The sequence below is a fragment of the Mustela putorius genome, unplaced genomic scaffold, assembly GCF_011764305.1.
Source record: "Mustela putorius furo isolate JIRA1106 unplaced genomic scaffold, ASM1176430v1.1 tig00003869_pilon_pilon_pilon, whole genome shotgun sequence".
NCBI classification, from domain to species: domain Eukaryota; kingdom Metazoa; phylum Chordata; class Mammalia; order Carnivora; family Mustelidae; genus Mustela; species Mustela putorius.
The window spans coordinates 17,431,843-17,457,500 of record NW_025422021.1 but is presented as its reverse complement, the minus strand read 5'-3'; the positions used below and the strand labels follow the sequence as shown (position 1 = coordinate 17,457,500).

Sequence of the window (25,658 nt, the reverse complement as noted above, 5' to 3'; positions counted from 1 at the left end):
AATGAGGTAGAAATGGTTATAAAGAACAATGTCTGAATACACGTCAGATGAAAAAAGAAAAAAAGAAATGAATATTCTCTAGCAACTGTATATAATCCACGAGGAGAAACACACACCCACACCCACACCCACACCCATACACACACAGGAGAGAGAGAGAGAAAGAGAGGGAGGCTGAAATAAACTTTTTCTTTTTTTTCTTTTTTTTTTTTTTATATCATAAGACAACAAGAAAGAATGAATGTGCTCCCAACCTTGGTGTACTACAGAACCATTTTATAAATATTTAACATTCTATAGGACTGATTCATATATTCTCACACAACTCTGTGGCAAGGCTGACCCATGCTGCCGACATTCTACATATCACTGAGACAGGGAGGTGAAATTTTCCTGCTTTCAGTCTAATTGTCTTTGACAATTGCAGTGCCTAGTGCTACACTGCTTGTGTTGTATTTAAAAACAGGGGAAAGAGGAGAGACTTGTTCATTAAAGATGCAGCATCCCTGGTTCACACAAATGCATCTGGCAGGTTCAAAATCGAATGTCAACCAGAGGTCTTAGCAGAGTGTGAGCTCCAGTTCGTGTGTTGGTAAGTCCCAAGTACAGCTGGTTTTGAATTCTGAAATACTAATAGCTCCACGTTTGCTAATGTGCTTCCTATGAAAACTGGCAAGTGACTCAACAACCGAAGGCTTTACTTTTCAAAAGAAAAATACATATTACAACACTTTGAATTGTCAAGCGGTCATTGTCAAGCGGTCATGTGCGTCTGCACATGTGAAGAAAAGAAGTAACCAGTTGCTTCTGAATAATGTATAATGGATGTTAAAGTTCAAATAAGTGGCGGTGAAAACAGCACACACATACACACACACAAACACACACGCTAATTTTATATATATATATATAATGTATGTATGTATGTATTAGAACTTTATCTTAGTGGCCTCGATAGTTCAACAAACTGTGTCCCTTTCACTTTGCAAAATAGTTTCAAAAATCACAATAGCCAATTCTTGTTAAGAAACGTGAGAATGGGATTATAGAAATATCTTTCTGTTTGGAGTTGGACACATTTCTAGAGAAACACATTCTAAATGCATCTGAAATATATTTTCCAACCCACAAATATATGTAGATTTACAAAGAACTATGGTAGGAATTAATTTGGACTTTTTTGGATGTATTCTTCTGAAAACTGCATAGCCAAGTACTATGCAACCCATGTAAATTGACCTTGCTATTTTACATAGCATAGCCTCTGGATAGCTTTTATCACTTGCCCAGATGGTGTTTGGCCTATGTATTTTAGTGGAATGGTTTATTTTCTCCTTGATAGGTTTCAAATGCACAAGAAAACATTATACCCGTCTATCTGCATTTGAGTAGAATACAAACTGACTAATAGATAAACATTCTGTGTGAAAGTAAATAGCCTTAAAGTATACTGCCTTCACATTCCATTGATCAGCTCGGTCAGCAAAGTTTTCCATATTGTCACTAATGTTCTAAATATTTTGGTGAGAAGCATGCCAGGAGTGTAGGGTATTTCCATTTGTGTCACACATAAGGTCATTACGAACTACCTCTTGAATTTCTATTGATCCTTCCACTGAAGTGGTTTCCTTCACTTCCTTTTTGTTCCCGTTGGAAATGTTATTGCAGTTGTGAAGAAGAGAATTAGGGGCTGTTAAGTGGACTGGCTCAAATACCCCGGCCAGACGGCAAGGGATTTGGACTGGCTCATTACCTTACCTTCATTAGTAGCCTTCTCCAAATTCTTAGCAGTCAAAAAGAGGCCAAGAGTACGAAGCCTGCTCACGCAGTTTTCCTATCACCGATTGTACACATTCACTTCTCAAGATGTGGCACCCCACCCCCACCCCAAGCTCCAGAAGGGATGGTCAGAAAAGAGCTCATTATTAGGCTAGTCCATAGAAGAGCTCATAATGCTGCCATGCAGAATCAAAGAATCATAGGAGAGCACTATCTACTCAAAGGTCAGCCTTATCTCCCCCAACAGATCTTCATTTCTTCAGCATGCCCAATTTCCTAAGAGATCAAATCCAAGAATTCATGAGGCTAAATGAAATTCACACAAGACTTCAGCTTCTGCCTAAATACATGGATTTTTGACCACTCCTATCTCAAAGTAATTTTGAAGTCACTTAAAGCTAAAAGCCAATACAGATGACTTTTAATTTATTTTCAGTTTTATAAATGAGTGTAAAATACAATAGTGCAGTCATATTTGGCATTAACTCATACTAGACACAAAAATGTGGGTCAATATTGGATTTTCCAAAGTTGTCTAAATAAGACTGGGTTTGTCAAAACTTGCCAGTTGCTTTCAAGTGAACACAGCATGTTGGCGGAAATGAAATGTAATGTCTAAAAGACAGAAAATAGGTCAGCACTGTGCAAAAGTAAACTTGTCAGTGAGATCAATATGAACCTACAAGTTAATGAGGATATTAGAATTTCCTTACAATAAGAGATGTGCAGGGTAGAGCCAGAACACGATTATAGCATTTGTTCACTCGTGAAAAGCAGAGGACATATTTAAATATCATTTTTTGTATCCTTAATGAAAGGCACTGCTTTTTAATATGGAATATTTATATGTAAGCACAGTTTTAATTGATAGAATATCACAGTAAATTAAATTTTGGTTCATTTGCTCAGTTTTTTGCAACATGAAAAATACGAAAAAAGGGGAGTGATGATTAAGCATCATAAAATTTCAGATATATGATGACGTCCTTCATTAGCTTTCTCTATGTTAAGTGTTCAGAGAATTTGACATTGTGAATGAAATCAGTCAAAATTTTTGAAGGAAAAAAAAACAATAACAGAAAGAGCTTTCTTGGGGCTTCTCATTGCATTTATTTAAGTTTTTAAAAAATGTACACCACTTTTTGAATACATAAAATGCCAGTGCTTTGCAACAGTTTTGTTACTGCATCTCTCAACTAAAAAAAAAGGAAGGAAAAAAAAAAAAACAGGAAAAATACATTCAAAAAGCCAGGCTGTTCTGCTTATGCACGGGCAGTGGCTCTGGAAAGCTACAGCCTACACTGTCTGTTCAGAGGCATTGCCGAACGTCAGTTAGCTATCAATGAAAAGTTGCACATAAAGCATTAAAGGATACAAAGAACAACTTGGGGAGGGGGAGCAGGAGAAGAATGGAAAATTAAGAAAAATACCACATATTCTGGGGGTGGGGGTGGACTCAGGCAGAAGCAAGCATAAGACTGATGTTTTTGGAAACTAGATTTATGGGAAAAGAGAGAAAACAAAGTAACGTGCTTGACAAGGTAGAGTTGTGTGTGTGCGCATGTGCGTGCGCGTGTGTGTCCACTTCCAATTTTCTGTTTTACTCTCCAAGAGAAATATAACAAAACTGAGGTAGAAATGAATGTGGGAGCACTATAGCCCAGAAGATTTCAAAATGAGAAGCAAAATTGCACTGAGAAGAGAGGAGTCAAAAAGGAGAGGGGATGTAGATGTTCTTTGTGGATATAGAGAAGTTGGTTGGTTGGGTTTTGTATTTGCTTGTTTTTGCTTGCTATCTTCTGCATTCTATCAAACAGCACGGCAAGCCTATAAGCTAGATTAGTGAATAGAAGGACACCATTCCCAGCAGTTTGAAGAGAGAACTCGCAAACTACCACCACCACCAATGCAGTAAAAGGCAGTCCTAGTTTTTAGGTACTGTGACTTTCAGGGTCCTAAGCAGGTCTTGTGGCCGAGTGTTCTAGACACTAACATGAACTGAATAAGTAGCTTTCCATTAACCAGTGTACCTTTTAAGAACATTTTCACTTCATTATCAAGGAGCAATGTACGAAGAACTCTTGCAGTTTTTGACATAATTATTCTGCTCTGGTTAATTCCCCATAATTAGTAAAAGAATCTTTTTTTTAAAAAAAATCCTTCCATTTCTACTTTAAATGTAAATATTCAGTTGTATCACACGTCAGTATTTTTCCGGATACATTCAAAGTAATTTTCCTTGCTATTTTCCAATTGTTGAGGTAAACATACATTTTTAATATAAAGTAACATTGAAGCCTATCCCATTACTCTCAGCAGTACATAGTGCTTTCAACACATTCCTTTGAGGTACTGTACAAATCACAATCGCTTTCCTGAGTTTTTGCAGACAAGAACATTAAAAGAAATGAACCGCAGAAATTAAGGTCCAGATTACCGTTACCCTGTTTTACCTGTTCTTAGCTTAATACTGCAGAACAGACAGGATTGAGGAATACTGTTGCTCTTAAAATGGCAAAAATCTGGTTTTCTGTCGTCACACAACCGTTCATCTCTTTAGTCCAATAATGTTTGAAGTTAAAGCTCTTTATATTAGCACATGCCACCAATGTAATTGTGAGGCAAACAAAAAATAAAGCACCACTCCAGGCACTTGACAGCAACTAAATCTCGAGAACAGCAGAATGGAATCAACACACGAGGTTCATGTCCTTCTGAAATCAACACACTTGCACCTTGCTCCTTGGTGAGTGTTGTCTAGCTTGAACTGAACTGAGCGTCAACAGATGCTTTCTGTCCTCTGGGGCTCTCAAATCAGAAGCTCTCATTCGATGCGTTTTTTTTTTTTTTTTTCCCTCCAAATCTACCCTGACTCTAAAGATGCAACTCAATCGTCATCTTCCCCAGTACCCTTTGCGATTTAAACACTACTGGAAAGGGGCTCTAGACCCTATGTAGCAGGTTTTATGCGTGTGTGCCAACATTCATTACATTTTTTTTTTTAAAGAAGTTATCACTGACTGCAACCAAACATTTTGTTCCATTCAACATACATATCAAGCTCTTTTTGAGATATGCTAGGCTGAATCTTGCAGAAAGCATTTTCAAAGTCTTGATATGTAACGGGCCTCAACTGGCTGGGTATGATGGCTGAAAGGTCTGTGGCTGGCATGGTATGGAGGGGGCCCACCGCTGCTTCCTGACACAAATGAGCCACGTCTAGTCCAGAAAAGCCTTCTGTGCGCTGGACGAGCAGTGCAAACTCCTTGTCATTGAGACAGTAATTGTGCTGTGAGAGCAGTTGTACTATTATCTGGTGCCTCGCTGTGCTGTCAGGAAGTGGGATTAAAAGTCGTTTCATGAAGTACCTCCGAAGAGATTCATCTATTTCTTCTGGTTTACTGGTGGCACAAATTACTACGATTTGGTCCTCAGCTGAAGTTAGTACAGTGTCCAGCTGCATCAGAAATTCCGTTCTCATCCGATTGACTGGACTGTGTTCCTCGCTCACTTGAGAGGAGAGAAGCATGTCAATGTCACTGACAAAAATCACCGAGGGCTGGCGACACCTGGCCACGAGAAAAGAGGCGTGGATAATTTTTTCTGCTTCTCCTAACCACTTGGCAACGAGTCCAGAACCGGCGATTTTGAAAAAGGTGGCCCCCAGCTGACTAGCTATGCATCGGCCCAATAATGTTTTGCCTGTGCCCCGAGGTCCAAATAAAAGGATGCTCCGAGGTGAGGCCGTCAGTCCACTGAACGCGTCTGACCTCAACACCGGCCATAAAACTTCCTCTTTAATGACAGCCTTTACCAGGTCGAGACCAGCAATGTCATTCCAGTCCACCGGGGGTCCTTGGGTGATAATCTCATTGGTTACCAGGTCAATGAGGTGGCTGTCCGTATTCTTCAGTTGCTCGTCTACAGAGTGGTTGGATGAGGTAGCTGCCCGGAGTCCAGGGCCTTGCATTGGGTGAGAGAGGAGCTGCCTGTGCTCGTCCCCATGCTCACTCATTACCGGCGACGTGTACTTCCCAAAGGATTCACTGGATCTTGATCCCAATGAATTTTTAGCAGTACTATAGGAAGGAGGGGTCAGAGCCCTACTGGACTGGCTGCTGAATTTCCTTTGCTGTTCAGAGGACATTAGCTGCTTCGTTGGCTTAAATGCCAAGGACGATGTTTCAGCACTTCTGTCAAAGCCATTCCCCCGATTTGAGTTTGAAATGCTGTTGTCGGGCATTCTGTACATAGGACTCTGCGTAGATCTCTGTTGGCCATAGCTGTAGTTTCCGTAACTGGAGTCCATGTCTCCTTGCCCTGCCATATAGAAAGCTTTCCTTTTGAGGGAACTTGCCGAACTGTTTGTCAGAGCCGAGGGTGCAATGGGAGTCAGACCATGGCCCTGGTAGGTGTAGCCAGGAACAGTAGTGGGGGGCAGCGGGGTAGGAGCGGGGATTCCTGAAGGCAGGTACGCTGAAGGAGGAGGAGGCGCGCCGCCGGGGCTGTACCCGGATCCCACAGCAGTCTGAGGAGGATAGCTAGCAGAGGGATAGCTGTAACTGGGGAGGTTAGAAGTCCCATTGTAGCCCGGGACCAGGGCTGGTGGCGGAGGCGGCGGTGGCGGCGGCTGGAGGAGCCCGGAGCTATGCAAAGGAGAAGGGTGGGGGGAGGGAAGTGCAGGTGCCGGCTGGCTACTGTAAGTAGAATGCAAATACGATCCGTTGTATCCCGGGGCATATTCCTGAGAGGGGAGCCCTGCGTGGAGACTGGGGACGGTGTGGCTCCCACAGGTACTGCTCGAATAGCTCGGCTCGGTCAGGTTGCTGGCCACCCCGGGGGAGCTCCCTATGCTCGCAGAGACGTCTGCTGGAGGGAGGGCTGAACTGACTCCGGCTTTGCTGGCCGCGATAACATCCGGAACACAGTTCATGGGATAAACAGCTTCGGAATTCAAGGAAGGCTGCCAGGGTTCGCTTTCATTTTTCCGACCGTTCACGAGGCCGGATGGGGCATCCGAGTAGTTGCTGAGGACGGGGCGGTCCACGGGGCCCTCTAAAATGCCAGAATACTTCTCTGCGTATTTTTTGAGTAGGTTGGATGCAGTCAGAGCAGAAATGTCGTCATTCGCCCAGGCGTACTGATAGGTGCGCTGCAGATGACCTCTGTAGGCTTCCACTTTGTGGGCAGGAGACCGAGTGGTTGAGGTGATGTCAAAGTGCTGTTCTGGCCACTGGGCATGCTCCGGCGTCCACTGCATCTTCAAGCCTGCAGATTTGGGCAGGGGGAGGGGGGAGGAAAGTTAATTTACCGAGATACTCGTCAGATGTGCGAGAAAGCTTTTCCCTAAATTCTTTGGTAACCTGTTAGCTTCCATTAATGATGGAGTTGTTACAAGGAATTCCCACAGTGAGAGCTGTCCGCTGGGACCTGTACAGTGTGGACACTTTAAAACGGACTGGATTTCAGTCCTGTGTAAAAAGGAAACCGAATTTACACAAAAACCCTGCAGAAGACCTCATTCTTTGTTCGTTTTTTAAAGTAATAAGCACATCGATTTCCATTAAGCTTAGCAAGTTACTCGCTGAGCAACACAGGAACACACACACACACACACACACATATATATATATGTACACACACATTCCCGTCAAATTAGAATCCGATCACAGGTTCTTACGATGAAATATGCATATCTTTTAACTAGGAGGCACGTGATACTATTAACAGGAGCAATATCGAGCCACCCTGTCTCTTCACATCAGAGTTTCTGTTTTATATTTTAACCAATATAAAAATGAGACACAGCTGACAGATCACATCTAGGACCCCTCTCTTATTTGGTACTGAACACCTAGTTAGCACAGTATAATGCTCCCTGCGCAGAACAATATGACACAGACATAGCAGGTCATTCCATAATCCAACTCTCATCTAAAGTGCTCCACGACAGTTTCAAATCTGCTTCGTGGAGTGCAGCAAAGCAATCTCCCAGGCAGCGCTCCATCGCTTTCATCGCACAAAGCCTACAACTCGGTATGAATTACAACTGGCTCCTTTCTGCCTCTCAGTTCTGTTGTTGAGTCTCTGAAAAAAAAAAACAAGTATCACTTGTCTGTCGGTCTTAGACCAGCTGGCAATCTCCCTCCTTCCCCTATAATCCTTCCCTCTGCTTTACTAAGAGGGGTGAATACATACGCATATATATATGTATATATACATATATATACACACACGTACATATATCTTTACGTACACCTATTATGTGTGTTTGTATATATGTGTACATCTATGGGGCGGAGAGAGGAAGGAAGAAAGGAAGGAAGGCGGGCAGATGGGCAGGCAGGGAGGGAGCAAACAGGTGAAAGGGAGTATTAAGAGAGAGAAGAGGGAGAAATGGGGATTCTCTTCAGATTTCTGTGGGAAACAGTGTGTGTGTGTGGCATAAAGTCAAGGAGCACAGCTAGATAATGAGATGCTATGGGTCAGTCGATCACCTGCTAGATTACTAACTGAGGCAAGGTGACTTAAGTAGCAAACTGTAAAAACAGAGTATTTTCTTAGTTAGAATCAGAGAATCATTTGAATTTTACAGTTTAAAGAGACTTTAGAAATTACCTTATTTCACAGATTAGGGAACCAGTACCCAAGGGGATTTAGAACATCCCCTGGAGGACGTACCTACACTTCGTACACTTCATTACAGTAGAGCGTGGGAACCCTGTTTTGCCTCCCAGGGCTGGCTCACCTCATCCTAATCTCTGCTTCATCCGAACACTTCCGATTCCGGTAGGGCTATTTCAAATAGGTCTCCTTCAACTCCTTTGTACTACCCAAAGTGAATTTTATAAACCGCCTTATGCCTTCTGGCAGAGATTCCTTGATAAGAAGGGGGCCTGGCCTGAATGAGGCGTCTGTGGCATCAGCTCCCTGCTGAATTTACTGCCGTCTATTTTGACAGCTCCTACACCCTTCCGCCTTCCTCCTCTAACCCCTTTAGCTCTTCATTCCCAGACTCTGGCTTCTGACATGGCCAGCTTTGACTTCCGGAGCTAAACTGAACACAGCCCAGAGTTTGGTAACAGAATGGCATGTTGATTCCCTCCTGACTCCCTCTTCCTTGTTTGCAAAACCACTGCACCAGACACTGGAAGTTAATTAGCAGGATGATGCTGTGCTAATTGTGTTAATTTACAAGGTTTTAGTCAAAGAGAATCATGCCAGGGCTGGCACTGCTGTCATGCTTCCGACTTAATGATTAAGAAATACTGAAAACAAGGTGGGAAGGATTGCAGTAATTACACAATAAATGAATAAAGCAACAGGATTCATTTGCAAATATATTTTACTGCAGTGGTACTCATTTGCATTTGGATTTTTAAAAAGGATCCATGTAGATATTCATTTGCAAATCACCATCTCAGTTAAATTAAGTCTGAATGCTGCACAGTATAACTTAATCAAGCTCTCTATTTTTTTAAATAAAAATAGGAAAGACCTTACTTCACTTGGATATGCAACAGATTCTTTCTTCAATTTCCTTTTCCTTACTCCTCCCAAATCTTCATATGTTTCTCTTTTAAAACTCGATTTTAAAAAAACTAGTTTCATCAATTGGAAAAAAAAGAAAAAAAGTAAAATCCTGATGAAGTACAGCTTGTACCATTTCAGTCCGAGAAAATGGGGGTGAGTTCTAGGAGGAACTAAAGTGATATTCTTAATTGTTTCTGCTTTCTCAGTCATTCCTTTTGAAGGGGGTTGGGGGGGGGGGGAGGAAAACACATCGCAGAATGGGTGAAATGACCGAAACCACACTTAAAGGGGAAAAGATGCAATTTTAATGAAGCAGCATTTCAGGAATCATACTTTCATTAAATTCAACTGGAAATTATTAAGAGCAAATCACCAGGAACCAATCGCAAGTAATCAGTATCTAAATTCTTCTTGTGTCATGGGATTTACTTCAAGCCTTATAAAAAGGAAAGAATATTAATGTGACTCTAATGTAGAACTGTCTAAAAGACCTAAAAATTCATTAGTCCTGTAAATTATTTCCAGGGAATTTCTATTAGAATTTTTTCTTTAAAAGATTATCAAATACAGAGTTGAGAAAATAAGAATGCTCATATTCTCTGAGTGACATTTGATGAGATTGAGACAGAAGAAACATGAATAATTGTCTTGAAAGGAGGCCTCCAAAAATATTTGGGAGTCACAGGAAATGGAATTTATCACAAACACAACATGACACACATACACACTAAAAGGCATGGCTAACACACACGACAAACATGATAAAAGCCCATTTTAAAAAATGAAACTGCTCTAGTTTAGAATAATTACTGGAAAAACAAACAAAAAAGAGCACCCTTCCCTCTTACAGGCTTAAAATCTTTTTCTCCTAAGTTAAGCATTTACAAAAGGTGTGCAAAAAATGGTTTTAGTAAGGCATAATCACGGTAAAAGACAGGAATGTAAAGTTTACATTAAAAAGGTTGGTCATTTTCACTCTGTAAGTCTGAGGAGTTTAACCCTAGCAAAACTAATACATTTCCTAATATTTCTGTTTCAATCTGAAATTAAGCAACGATCCTATCAAAATTATTGACTTGGGACAATTACTGGCTATACCATTACCTTTGGATTCTCATGCTATTTTTGGATGTGCTTACCAAGATAACTGCAACTTTATTTATTGATGCATACTAACTAATAATCACCTTAGCGGGGCTGCGAAAGGCAAAAGTGAGCTTTGATTAAATAACCTTAAGGGAACAGAATTATTCACATCCCCTGGAACACGAGTACTTATCCCGTGTTTTGAAATCATTAATGTAACTCTAAAGCATCAGTTAATAGTTAAGCATAAGCTAGTTCTTACTATCAGTAGGAGCTGAAAAAGCTGGTGTTGAGGAGATTGTCTTGGCCTTGGGAGCACAGAGAGCTTTCTCATCAGTCTCTTGAATTTTATTTAATGCTAATCAGAAGGAGAACCAAACTTGTTGTTATTGTTGTTCTGTTTATTGGTGGTGATATTTCTGGTGTGGAATGGAAGAAAAATGTAGAGCCAAATGTTCTTTGAACAAAAAAATCATGCTCCATTTGACTGTATTGCTGTTCTAGACATGTCGGAAGCAGCATGGGCGTGTCACTTAACTTTGCATGCAGATAATAAGGTGGGTTTTAAAAGCAGCTTTTATATGGTTTCTCTCTGGAACACGCAGGGAGAAATCTCAGAAACAATACTGTTTTAACACTCTTAGAAACATGAATCCACAACAATAACTTTCACTGCTGTTTAGAAATAGCTTAAATAGGTCCAATAAAAATTCAGAAAACAGTGGAAAGTAAGAAAAATAGTTCTTAAAGATAATTGAAGAATTGTTCCAAAACATTAATTTTTATTTTTGAAAGGATCAGGAAATTCTTAATATAGCCAGCAAATTTCACAATGCAATGTGTTTGTTTTTAAAATATGTAATTTAATAGAAAATTGCTTTTAAGAGACATTAACATACTTTTTTATACCACAGTGAGAGGCACTACGGTACAAAGCCTGAGCATTTGTTATTTCATTGCCATAGGATGAAGTTATGTAGATATAAATGAACAAGTCTGTATTTCCCATAAAACTGGATGGTTTGGATACCACTTTCCTTTCTTATCATTTCTGACCACTTTATAACTCAGGTTAATAATTACTAACTAGTTGCGGCCTCATTGCTTTACTTGCTCTATTTTGTTCTTTAACTGTTTTGAAACGACACAACTGTGACATCCTTGTGTCCTCGCTTCAAAACGATTGAGAAGCTGTTACCCAGAAAAATGAAAGATATAAAAACAACTTTCAGAATGGGAGGAAATCTGAAAGAGGAGACTAAGCCTCTGGAATCTATTTTTAGCACACATTCCTGGATATACTAATCTAAGGCCCTCACTACCCGACCCCCACCCCTACCTAACACCCCGATGCCGCTCAGCCGTTCATCTGGTCTAAAAAAGCGGTTCCTTCTACAAGGTTCACACCGGGTAATTCTGGCTGCTAGGGACTCTGCCCTCATCTGCAGGTTTTCTCACACTTCTAAGGGCGGGACCTGAGGCAAACAGCTGAAGGCCTGGAAGGCTTGCCGGCTCTAGGATAGCTACACATGCTCACACAGGACCGCACGACGTCACTACACCTGTTACATTCCCTTGGGCCATGGTACCTCTGAACTTTTCACCATCATTTATTTAAATATGTTTTTAAAAAATCCAATAGCATCGGTACCCATGTTCTCTCTAGAAAGCAATCGCTCCTGGGGTAAATATAACAAAGTACAGTTGACCCCAGAACAACACAGCTTTGAATTACGTGGGTCCACTTATATGCAGATTTTGGGGGGGTAAACACATGACAATACTGCCGAAGTTATTTCCTCTTACGATTTTTTTTCATGGTATTTGCTTGCCTGTGTCGAGCTGCCTTTATCACAAGAATACAGTATAGGGGTGCCTGGGTGGCTCAGTGAGTTAAGCCTCTGCCTTCGGGTCAGGTCATGATCTCAGAGTCATGGGATTGAGCCCTGCATCGGGCTCCCTGCTCAGCAGGGAGCCTGCTTCCCCCTCTCTCTCTCTGCCTGCCTCTCTGCCTGCTTGTGATCTCAGTCTGTCAAATAAATAAATAAAATCTTAAAAAAAAAGAATACAGTATATAATACACATGACCTATGAAATACGTGTTGATCGACTGTTTATGCCATTGGTAAGGCTTGTGGCCAAGAGTAGGCTGTGACATTTTCAGGGAGTCGAAAGTTACACGCGGATTTTCAAAACCTGCATTGCTCAAGGGTCAACTTGAATATATTCAATTGTTTACAGTCCCCTCAGCCTAACACTACAGATTCATCATCTTTTAAGGAATGGCAGAACTAACACACAGAACACTAAAAATTTCAGGAAGAGAATAGCAAATTCATTGGCTAAAAATACAGATGGATGCAGCGAAATGCTTTGAGAGAGCACCTACAAACCTGCTGCAGTGAACGCTGTCCCGGCGCAGTCTCCCCTCACCATGATCCTTCCTGGGGGCGGCGAGCGAATGAAACGTTGGAGCAGACCCAGTAGTACTCTCCGTCTGCAGCCTCACCCTCAGAAGCTGAGGCCCACACAGCAGTGTCTCGTTTCCCCCACACTAACCCATTTGATCTGGAATCTTCCTTGGCTCATGTCCTGATAATTCCCAGCCTGAAAATGTGAGGCCATATCTAAAAGTGCGGGGCAAGAGCACAGACCTGACATGTTCCCTTTCATCTCTTCCATCCGGTTCACCTTCAGAACACCCAAAATGAGAAGCCCTTTACCAGCTAACTAGGAGCTAACTCAGTTTATTTAGTCGGTGACTTGAGGGCCCTCCATATATACTGGGGTTCGGGTCTAAGAATTTTAAGTCAAGGGAATCTGTTTATCAGCCAATGAAACTTTTTCAGCTTTCTGTCTTCTTTTGTAATTTCACATTCTAAATTCTCTTTGATTGTAGAGACTAAGGGAACTTTAAAGTGACCTAGTCCCCAATCCCGAAAGTCTCCGTCATAGTTCGGTACTTCACTTACTGTGGTGTCCTGTGGCGTAGAGAGCTATTCTGCCTAACACAGTGTTTTATTTGGAGGCACTGCTAGCTTGGTGGGATAGAAAGGGACTGATGGAAACATAGAGAAGGTTGTAGAATTTTGTCTGAAGAGTGAATGTCCCAAGCTTGGGAATCAGACCACTGGCTCTGTTCATGCCGTTGCTTATTTGTTCTAACCCTGGGGAAGTCACTTAAGCACATCGAACTCACTTTTCTCAGCCATAAAACGTAGACCCTCATGGTATCATATATCGTACTGGATTCTTAATAAGATTACCTAAAGTGATGATATGCATTGAATATCTCTTCCAACTGTGAACTGCTATACAATTAGTTCTTATTCTTTAAAAAAAAAAAAAATACAAGAGCATTAAACACAAAACAAAACTGACTAGACAGAAAAAAAGTAAGATTATTCCTAGAATTTATAAATCACTTTTTTTTCCACCTCAAGACATCTACTGAAAAGGAAATTTTCCAGTGGGAATGTTGGTTATAAGGAAGGTGTAAAAATTCTTTCATACTCAGCAAAATACAGAGCACGAGCTTACCAAAAGATGTCAGAAATTCAAATATTTTCGATTCCAGATGTTTTCATAGTATTTTATTTATTTTAAATGTTACTTGTTACTCAATGTTGCAGAGACTACAAGTAAGAAATAAAGTACTTAGAGGTTTAAATCCAGTTAAGAATGATCTCAAAACTTGCAGTCTCGAAATAAGATATTCTAATTATATAGCAATACTGTCAAATGATTTTTCTCTTTAAATCACACTTTCACACCTCAAGACTCCAAATTATAATACATTTTGAAGCAAATTACTCCCTCCTCCCATTTCACCATATTTGCATAAAGCGATCCTTTTTAAGAACCACAAAGGCATTTCTGGCTAAATGGCCCTTAGTAAATATAGTTCTAATACCTCACCCTCTAATGTAGAGAAATTGCCACCTCACTACTTGAGGGCAGCAGAGAGTCTGCAACCAGCTTTTGTTGGCCAGCACAGGGTTTTAAAAATCAGTGACTTTATAAAAAGATTCTCTATTTCTATATTTCCTATTTTTCAAGACAAGCTGAATGCTCTTAGACGACCAGATCTCATTCTTGCCTGGCAACAACTGACTGAATCTGAAAGCCAGCTGCCCACTTTGGACAGCCTTCTCTACTTTGTCACACCGTCCCCACTCCCCATTATAACATCCAGTACTTCAATGGTACTGATCAGTGATGTAAACAATCAAATCTGTGACTGCATTTAGAAGCTTCAAGCCAGCTTTTACACTTAAGTACATTTTTTGGAAACTAGCAAGTATAGTGCTCTAACACTTGAACAAGTAGTATCTTTAGGAAAAAAAAAATCCTAAATACTTTTATTTATATATATTTATACACACACACACATAAAACATATATATATATATATATACGTAATACATATATATATATGTGTGTGTGTGTTTAGATATACACATACACACGTATATATGCATTCCTGTCTTCTTAATCAGAACATAGGGAAAATGGTAGACATTTTCTTGTTGATTCAGTGTCCTTAGTGTAGGATGATGAATAATGATTTTTTAAAAAGCTGGTTTCCACATTGCATTTCACTGTTTTCCCCGTTGCTCTGATTTTTTTCTAGTTATTTTCCCTATTCCCTATGTCAGTTCCCACCATTCCTAATATGCTCCTTTGAGTATGCCATGGGTACTGAAACCACAAACCAAAGCTTCTTTAAATTGTAAAGCTTCCCCTCTAGGTCAGTCAGGAGCTTTAGTACAACTTTTGAGAGACTGTTTAAGTTATTCCAAGTTATGCTTTCTATATCTTAGAGAGGATGTTATCTGGGTAAGCAACTGATCTTATTCTACATGTCATCATTTTGGGCCTAGTAAGAACCTGTGTTCAATATTATGGGCATCACGACTTAGACTAGAATGATATATATTCTGTCCTTCAGTTAAATTTGTGTGTGGCTTATGATCTGAGTCAGTTTCCCTAAAATACATTAGATTTTATTCACAGCAACAAAATACTCCTCAAAATATGACTCAGTGTAAAGATGACTATTTTGCCAATATTTCATACTGAGAAAAACTGGTAGGCATTGGTCTGATAGGTCATAATGTGTAAGACATATATAAGAGGATGGCTTCCATTTATAAGGATGAATGCTAGAGCACTTCTGCAAAGCAAATTACACTGATGACTGTAGTATCCCTTTTATTCCACCGAGTTTATATTTAATATATGATCAGGATGGACAGCCTATCACTTAAAGCAACCCAGGAATTCATAATTCAAGTAAGTATTTTTTCCTGTTGGGGGGGGTGTCCTAAAATTTCCTAAACTTAAATCCAAGTATTCAAATGAAAATACAATCACGCTCACATTAAATCAGTCTATTTTTAAAATCACAATTCAGACTTTTTGTTTGGGGTTTTTTGGTAAGGGTTGGGTTTAACAAAAGTTTATGTGTACAAATTTTTGAATACTAACCTAAGTCAAGTAAACAAACAGTGTCCAAAAGTCTGTGTATATCCTGTGTATAACCACAGTTAAGTCCAAAGAATACAAGGCTACGCATATACATACAATTTAAAATATGCAAATGATCCACACTCTGAATCTTAATATTTAGTGTCAGGCGTCATCAACTATTTCACGGGAAAGAGTTTGAGGGTTACTAGGTAAAAGGACTGATTCTTCCATGTTAAGTTAGATATTTTGTTTATTCTACCTATGTGAATGTGTTTAGATAATTTGTAATCAGCTTAAAGAGTGCATTGTAGGTAACCTTTAAAGTTGTTCCTTTATGGCCTTTCATTTCTCATGTTGTCTCTTCCCTTTTCCCATATACGTTTTCAGTCCATTACAGCCATCTACCCTTCCCCCCGGTTCTTTTTGTCATACAAAGATCATCAGGACATACCACATATGTCCATGGGGACTGCCCGGGCTAATGAATATGTATGCTCTGTGTCACAACAGAGCACTCCCCTTGTTCTGCGGTATCAACCCTCTTATGTGTGTAAATAACAGGTGAGCTGTGTAGCGTGCAGGGATAAACGGGGTTAACACAACCTGAAAGCCCCGAGCTACATTCATAGCATCCGGCCTGTATGATTGATCCACAAAAAGAAATCCACATGCCAAAAGTACCGTGCATTTTCTGTCATTTGAGTCTTTATTTTTAAAAAGGTCTCTGCCAAGGCAACATCACTTTAGTCCTGAAAGTCTGAGGTTATTCCAGTTGATTCTCAAGTTACTGTTGTGCTATATAAAATAAATCTGCACTTTCAGTTAATACAAACCGGGCATGCTACCAACCTTGAATTATGACATGGCTGGTTAATTTCCTTGGTCACAATCCTAAAATGTTATGTTAATCATTACGCACAGACGTAGCTATTTGTAAATAGCTATTTGCGCACGTGTATTCTATTTCAAGTATATACATGGAAAGTTCAATTTAGTTATATTTAAACCGAACTGAATTCACTTTTTGCCCAACATGCCGTGCTGACATGGGTCAATAAACAAATTTCGGAATCTCCCAAGCTCCACAACCTTGTGTAAGATGAAATTTGCAGTCATCCTCTTTTTTGTGTTCCTCTAGAACCTTACTCTAAAAAGACAGTTTACATTAAAAAAAAAAAAAAAAGACCATTGAGACTTCTTATTTAAGATTGAGGGTTCACTCATTTAATTAGGCAAAGGAATAGAATATGATTTACATATTATACAACTTTTCAACCATTCTCCTTAAAAACTCTGCTTAAGGTAACTCTAAAATGTGCAAAAAGCACAGACAAAATTTGTTAAGGTTATTTATGCATTTTTCTCTTTTTGGCCATTTGTACATTAATTTTTAATGCAATAGCAAAATAGTGTCTTGGACTTTGATAAAAATATTCTATAGTCAGGGCTGGGTGACATAGTGCATTAATTCAGTGTCCTTCACTCCTGGGACCTGTGTATAATTTAGTCCAGCCTGAAGAAAATAACTTTGATCTGAAGGCAGTGGAAAAAGCTACATATGAAATGAGTTTAGGTAGGTTTAGGATTGTTTCTTCCATATGAGACAATGTATGAGGATAAGCTGCTTTCGAATACAATCAACACAGTCCAGGATTAGAAGTAAAGAGCTCTTACTAACAACACTAGTTCCCTTACCTCTTCCCCTCACAGCCCCCCAACTTCACCCTCCAGCCCCATCCTATGGTCTGGTGAAATAAACCTGAGCACCACATATAATTAGGATGCTCTGATTTCCAGATAAACAGAACGTTGTTAAAAGTGCAGTGTGAATGACAGTCCAGTCATTAGCGCTGTTGGCTCTTCCATTTGTAAAAACAAAGAATGTTGCATAATGAGACAGAAGCAGAAAAGAGAGGAAGGATATCAGCGTCCTCAAAGAAAGTGGCACTTCCTTTCCTGGAGGGGGTGCCCAACAACCTAACCTAAAAGGAACTGTTTCTTCAGAGAATATTCTATCTTGGTCATGTTCCCTATGTCAATATTTAACAACATCATTTCATCTACTATTACGGTAGATGATGCCAATATGTCAAAAAAAAAAAAATAAGTTCAGCTTTGGCTGAATTTATTTCATTTTATTTTATTTTATTTTATTTTATTTTATTTTATGTCTTGGCTGAATTTAAAACAATGATTGGTCCAGTCCCATTAATCACATGAACTACATATCTGCATTTTTTTTTGTTTACAATTCTACAATCAGTTCCAATCTGACTTTCTTCTGTTGTGAATAAATATGGCTTACTTTGTCTCTAATACAGCAGTTAAGAATAAACTTGCTCTCAGTACTGTCAATAGAGTTAAAAGCTGTAAGGGTGTTGCTTCTATATGGTATAAACAATACTATAGTTGTATACTTCTTACCTACCATGCATTATTTTATTTGCTTCCTTAGTTATGGAAATGCTCCAGTATTTGCTCATAGTTTTTAAAGAAAAAGGAGTTAACAGTCACATTTAAATCAGCAGAGAATTGGAAAGAAACTTGTTTTTTTTCCCAATGTTTCAAGTTTTTATTTAAATTCTAATTAATTAACATATAGTGTAATGTTAGTTTCAAGAGTAGAATTTAGTGATTCACCACTTAACATGTAACACTCAGTGCACATGACGAAGGAAACTGATTTTTAATTTTGCTAGTTTTAGTTGCTTATGTTGAAAGAGTAAATATGTCGAATATTCCTGCTCCCTCTTCAAATTGTGTGCATCCTTTTTACAAGAGGTCCCTAAACAACAGGAAAACCTAACCCCTGCAGGTGATTAGGTTACACCTACACATCAGATCTCGGGGCCTGTGTTTCAGTGTGATGTCTGTAGTTACAGAAAGGATATAGAGAAAATAGGGGGAAAGTGACAGAGAAAGAAAGGAGATCTTTAAAATTGCTTTTTTCCAGGGCGCATGGGTGGCTCAGTGGGTTAAGCCTTTGCCTCCGGCTCAGGTCATGATCTCAGGGTTCTGGGATGGAGCCCCACATCTGGGCTCTCTGCTCAGCGGGGAGCCTGCTTCCCCCTCCCCCTCTGCCTGCCTCTCTGCCTACTTGTGATCTCTCTCTGTCAAATAAATAAAATAAGAAAATCTTAATAAAATAAAATTGCTTTTTTTCCTAAAAATGATCTGCTTTACTATTAATAATCTCAGAACCCAAAGTTTATTCTAAATGATTTTACAAATGCGCACGTCATATTTTTAAACACAAGCATATTTCAGGTTTTCTTTAGCTAGGTATTTATTATTTGTGGCTTGAACCAAGTCATATACCTCAAAAAGTTTCCAACTTATAAAACTTAAGAGTTTTATTTATGATCCCAAACTGGGCTGCCAACACTCTTTGCCTTAACTGAGCGGTCATTTTCCAGGAGGCCTGGGTTCACATGTGTAGTATTTTTCAAAAAGGAAGCCCAATTGCAATTTTATTACATACTGATACATTTTCTCAGTTGAATACAAAAATAAAATAATTTTAATTGAAGTGTAGTTGACACATTTAATAGAATCATTTTTGATAAAATGTTAAAAAAATCCTTGAAAAGCAAATAATTAAAATATGTAATAATTGGGTTACATAGGAAAGCACCCCCAATAGTCAGTTTAGAAGTGTTTTTGTGTTTTCTATAGAATGGGTTTTTTTTAGAACAGTTTTTTTTTCCTTTTGAACACAATAGAGAATTCATAAAAGTAATGATGAATCATAAGTCTAAGAAGATTCCTTTCTCATTGATATGACATATTTGCAACTGGTCTCCTTTTAAGTAACTCTTTTTGAAAGCATACGTATGCCTACAAGAGCATTCATTTATATTTGACTTTCGTCTTAACGGCCATTACCTGATCACTTAGCTAACTTGTGAAGTTTTTCAGGTAAGGATGTTTTACTGTACCCTCCTTTTTTTAAATGCTTCTACATCCAGCCATTGTTTTCATATTTTACCCTAGAAATTATTTTATCCTGTTCAGTGTCAAATGATATTATACTTTAAAAAAGAATCTATTCAGAGAATATAGCATAAAATAATGCCTTGCCTCCCTGGCCATAGCTCCCAGAAGCATTAAAATGTTACTGGAGTACCCGAATGACAGCAATGACAGCTTAATCACTTAAAGGCTTTTTACATTAACAATTTTTTTTCTTTCAATTTGAGCAGTAATATTCAGGCATGATTTAATAGGAGGTTAGCTGTTAAATGCAGCTAAATAACATACTTTTTTAAAATATCAAAATCAAGTTTGGTGTCCAATGAATATTTCTTGACACTTTTTGAAATATTACTGCACGTTCATAAAGCTTGGCTTCTTTTATTTTTTTCCTCCCGATGTATGTATTAAAAAAATTGGCCTGGTAATTAGCATGCATAGTCCAACAGCTTTCTGTATTGTTATGATTTTAAGGAGAAGATCCATGGATAAAATGTAATTGAAAGGTGAGCCTATTAATTTGGAGAATAACCTCCACAAACCAAATAAGAATGAATCATTTTTAAGTCTCCACCTCATTTATAGCTTTATATTCCTAAGGAGGAAAAAAAAAAAAAAAAGCAGAGAGAAACTAAAGGTGACCTTATTTAGACATATTAGTCAAGACAGCCTTTGCTGTTTTTAACCAAACATGATTGTGACTCCACTGTGTCCATCCAGTTTTCCAGTGTGTAAATTGGATGATGACTTGGACAATTGTCTCTTCATTAGTGAACTGTGGAAAGGAAATATGGAGGTGGCTTTTTATTTTTTAAACTCTGCTGTGTCTTATAGTTAGATTCTGAGGCATCAAGAAATATATATATATATATGTATATATATTTTTTCTAGACAAGCTGTCGTAATTGAAATGAAGTCTAATCAGACTCATTACTGTTTTCAGCAATTTGCACGACCAAAGATGCTTATTAGGTAACTGTGTTTAATAAACCACTCTTTAGAAAAATACCAGTAATGAGCTCTTAACAGCCAATCTTTAGCGTGAATGTAATGTGAAAAGTGTTCCTAGCGCTGAATAGATTTTCACATTTAGTAGTGTCATAATTAAGCTCATGAATTGGTTGCTGTGATGTTAGATTTATTACAATAATCTTATTTTTTCCCTTATTTTAAATATACTTGGAAACACAGTCATCTTCTATTAGAGTTGGAATATATTCATTGTAAAACCAAATTCAGGCTTATACCAAGCTGATCAAAAGGTTTCCTACTGAGGATTTGTTAACAAATGATAAGCAAGGATTTTATAACTGATAATTGATTCTAGCAATCAAGTCTTTCCATTAGCATCCCCAACCATACCTCAGGAAAACATCCTGTTATTTGATTATACACGAAAAGTTATCCGAGATATAAGTGTATTGTGATCATTTAGAGGAAAAATCGTTCTTCTGTCCATGTCACTAAGACATAGGCAAAAATGGACATTCTGAAAAAAATATCTGAAGAAACATTGGTCTTCCAAAATAGCAGCTGTAAATAACACTGTATCACTTCATTAGATATTGTTCTTAAAAATGTGAATAACAAATAATAAAAAAAAATGTGAATAACATTTTCCTCCCTGACTCTTCCTTTCTGTAGCACTATTTACTAAGATCTTAACATTAAAGACCAATATTGTGGATACATATTATTTATATGCACTAGGGGTGGTCATGAGAGTTAGCTGGGCTTCTTACTGATAAGGGCAAAAAACCCAAAATGCTAGACACCTCTAACGAGAGGGGTTATTTCCATTCAAAATGAGGCATGTGCTGAAATAAGTATGTATCTGTAGAGTCTTTATTGATTAATCCATCAATAGAGTATATCCTGAGGCATTTCCACATGCAGAAGGAACTGAAAATATTCTTTGAGAACATCTAAATGAGCCTTATAGGAAGCTCTTGAGCTTATAGTCATGAAACATCTCAGAAGATGAGACAAATATCTTTTGGTCACTAAAAGCAACCGAAAAGGTGACACAATCAGCTTGGAAATGAGACTCTGGACATTCTGAAACAGGTCCATAAAGATAATCAATAAATGAAAAAGTACAAAAATAACAGGAGACCAAGATTTGATGCCCACTCATGATACAATGTTAAGAAGGATTCTGTTGCTGAGTGATTCTTCTCCCAGTACACTCATTTCTTCTAACCTCAAGCTTCACGACGCCTAATTGGAGCCAATAAGCCTCCATAACTGTTTTCAGCTTTTTGAATCAATAGGGCTAGGAGGACTGAGACTGTCGAATTAATGGCTTGTTTGATCTGATTTTGTGGAATGCACTTCTTTGCATTACAAAGTAGAGAAGAAACCAAATTCATTCCCTTGTGAATTCATATAGCTTTCAAATCGAAATATCTTCCTGTTTCTTTAAGTCTCAGCTGAATTCGTATTCAGAACCACAAAAGAAAAAGCCAGTGCATCAAACTATTGCAAACCTGTATCCTCTATCTTTAAAAGACTCACAGCTAAAAAAAAAAAAAAAAAAAAAAAAAACCAACCAAACCAAAGGCTAATAGAGGGTCCCTTTTGGTGCTTTTGGAACGCTTTACCATAACTTTGAATAACTTTATTTATGAATTATAGAATTTTTGAATGTTTTACAGAAGAGAATAATTAATTTGTACATTAGAATTTATTACAAAAGCTATGAGGCTCTAAGATGTCAAGTAATAGTAGTTATGACAAAAATAATAATGATAAATACAAATCATTCTTTTGGTGAGCTTTCAAAAACTTTCCATAATAATGAAGCCATGATTTTAATTATGCATTTTAATAAGGAATTGAGTACCTAGTTAACACATATTTTACCTAAATTTAACCCTGAGCTATATAGACAGTTGGTAGAATTCGCCTTGTCTTAATTTCTAATTTAAGAAATACAAATATGGATTTATGCCTAGATACAATTCTACTGCAGAGAATAAATAACACATAAATACATATTGTCATGAAAACACAAGATATGCGTAATAGGGCATAATTATATAGTAATGGTAATGGAGAGACTTGTATTATCAGGTAAGACATTTTGGAGAAGCTGGTTTTAAACTTCAGCTTTTGGACATACCATTTAGTCTTAGGTCAGAAGATGCAAAGAAATAATATAATTAAGATTGCAGCTAATTCTGAGAAAGAATTAGGGCTCCTTAATCCTTAAAGCTTTCAAGAATCCACAATATCTTCTATATGCCTTATTATCAGCACTGTACATCATTTTATCATTTGTCATATTCCTGAGCAAAAAAAAGCTTAAAGTAAATATCCTTCCTTGTAATAGACAAGCAAGTAAGCAAACAAGCAAAATGAAACTTGAAAAAATTCATTTTTACTTAAGTCTTCATTCTTTCAGGTTTCCTCTAGCCCCCCCCCCCTCCAGCCCCGACCCCCTCTGGCCCCCACCTCCTTTTGGCTCTGGCAAGTGGGCCATTGATTCATTTTCTCTCTTTTCCTTCCCTCCTTTCTTCCTGTTTTCAACTAGTCAGTTATGAGAAAAGAAGGTACAGAGAAAGTACATTTTAAGTCTCAAAACTAGAATCTTAAACCTTCTTTGATTCTCTGAATCTTGAAACTTTTATTGTCACTAGGAAAAAAAAAAAAAGATCAGTTGGCTAAACTGTTTATAGTGATGTTCATGCTGTAATAACATCCAAGGACCTACTATTACTTGAGAGCTTCTGTCCTGTTAAGAAACAGAAGTCCCCTATGATGGCCCATCAATTGTACTACTAGGTATTTACTCAAAGGATACAAAAATATGGATTTGAAGGGGCACATGCACCCCGGTGTTTGTAGCAGCATTATAAGCCAAATCACGGGAAAAGCCCAAATGTCCACTGACAGATGAATAGATACAATTGATGTCATGTATATGTACAGTGGAATATTACTCAGCCATAAAAAAGAATGAGACCTTGCCATTTGCAATGCTGGGGTTGGAGCTAAAGTGTATTCTGCTAAGCAAAATAAGTCAATAGGAGAAAGACAAATACCTATGATTTCACTAGTATGTGGAATTTAAGAAACAAAACAAACATGCAAAAAAAGAGAAGCAACCATAAAACAGACTCTTCACTATAGAGAACAAACTACAGGTCGCTGGAGGGGAGGTAGGCAGAGGCATGGGTTAAATGGGTGATGGGGATTAAGGAAAACACTTGTGATGAGCACTGGGTATTGTATCTAAGGGATAATTCACTAAAATCTACTCCTGAAACTAATATTACACTATGGGCTAATTAACTAGAATTTAAATAAAAACATTAAAAAAAATTAAACATTAAAAAAGAAGTACCCACCTCAACAGAACTTACAGTCTATTTTTAGTGATGATTTACCAAAGAAAATACTTGGTTCCAAATGGGGTAGGGAGAGGTGGCTGTATAGAGGAGTTAACAGTCAAGGTGTTTCTTGAAAGCTGAATAGAATTTCACCAGTTAGAGTTGGTTTTCTTGCCTAAATCAAAGCTTGGTCAAAATCTCAGATGACGTTAAATGTATCTAGCACATTCAGGAAGCAGGGTAGCTTGGCATGGTTAGAAGACAGGGAGGTCTATGTTTATGTATAGGGTGGGACAGAGGTAGAGATGAAGCTTGAATTCAGACTGCAAATGGACTTAAATATTTGGACCATATCCCACTGCCAATAAAAAATGCTACCTTCATCTTTTCATTAGAAATATATCAATAATAACGATATAGAGACCAGAGTGGGGGCAGGGGAGGCTAGAAGCAGGGTTAGAACTTGTGCAGTAAAAAGAGAAAAATCTGAGAAAGACTTTAGACAGGGAATGAAAAGGATGGGCTGACCAATTAGGTTTGGAGGAATGAAGAAAAAGGAAAGGGAACATAAAATACATCATCATTAAAATAGAAATATTTGTGAGGTCTCTGTAAAATAATTAATAAAGAGACTGAGGGTATATATTGCGTTTAATCTTCCAAAAGCCTAGAAAGGGACTGCTATTCTTTTTTATGTATGATGAAATGGGTTCCATGAATCTAAGGAACTTTCCCAGGGCCACCCCAAGTCTGAACTGCAACCTAGATCATGGGCCACAGAATTGCTACACTTTTTCACTCCATAAAGAACTTATTAGCTTGTACAACCAATGAGTTGGACACTGTTAGTTCCTATCTTAGGAAGGGAAAAAATTCAAAGCTCTTTGAGGATGTTTAGGAGTCATGAGCATATGGGAATTTGTTGAAATCATGGTAACGGACATTACAGCAGAGAGAAAGTGTGTAGAAGGAGATGAGAATGGAACTCGAGTTAAACCGACATTCAAGCAGTACACAATGGGGGCTGAGAGGACATTTCTAGAACAGAAAGGGAAAGAAAGAGAGGGAGAGAATATGCTGTAGCAAAAGACATATGAGGAAGGTTCTTCAAGGACAGAGTGTTTAATTGTTGCACATGCATCAGAGAAATCAAGTAGGATTAGGAGAAAGAACAGACAGTTAGGAGGCTAGAGATGATCTGTGAGAGAGCAGAGTCAGTACAGTGTCAGGGTCAGAAGCCTTGGTGAGTGGGTGACGGCTTACGAGAAAGTGACATGGCAAGCTTGGAAGAACTTTCCCACTGATAAACATCTTAATAGAGATGAATAGCAGTCTACAGGGAAAAGAAGAATCAAGGCAAGAGATTTTCTTTTTAAGGGATAAGAGGAAAACCTGGTCATTTACCTAGACGGAAGGTCACAAACAATGTCAGTAGGCCAAATGTAGTGTGACCTCTTCTTTCTTAAGTAAAATAGTATTGGA

At 38.4% G+C, this 25,658-nt stretch overlaps 1 protein-coding gene across 3 annotated transcripts in view; it reads right to left on the bottom strand.

The window, feature by feature from the left end:
- Nucleotides 1-2,870: 2,870 nt before the first annotated feature.
- FIGN (fidgetin, microtubule severing factor) overlaps nt 2,871-25,658 on the bottom strand; it is a 126,788-nt gene continuing 104,000 nt past the window's right edge. For 2 of the 3 annotated variants that reach the window (XM_004743968.3, XM_004743967.3), the window contains one exon: nt 2,871-7,047. In XM_004743968.3, coding sequence (XP_004744025.1) covers nt 4,793-7,039 — 2,247 coding nt within the window. In that variant the 5' untranslated portion in view covers nt 7,040-7,047 and the 3' untranslated portion in view covers nt 2,871-4,792. Of the gene's footprint in view, nt 7,048-12,791; nt 13,725-25,658 lie in introns of those variants that run through there. The other variant, XM_004743965.3, reaches the window with a different exon arrangement.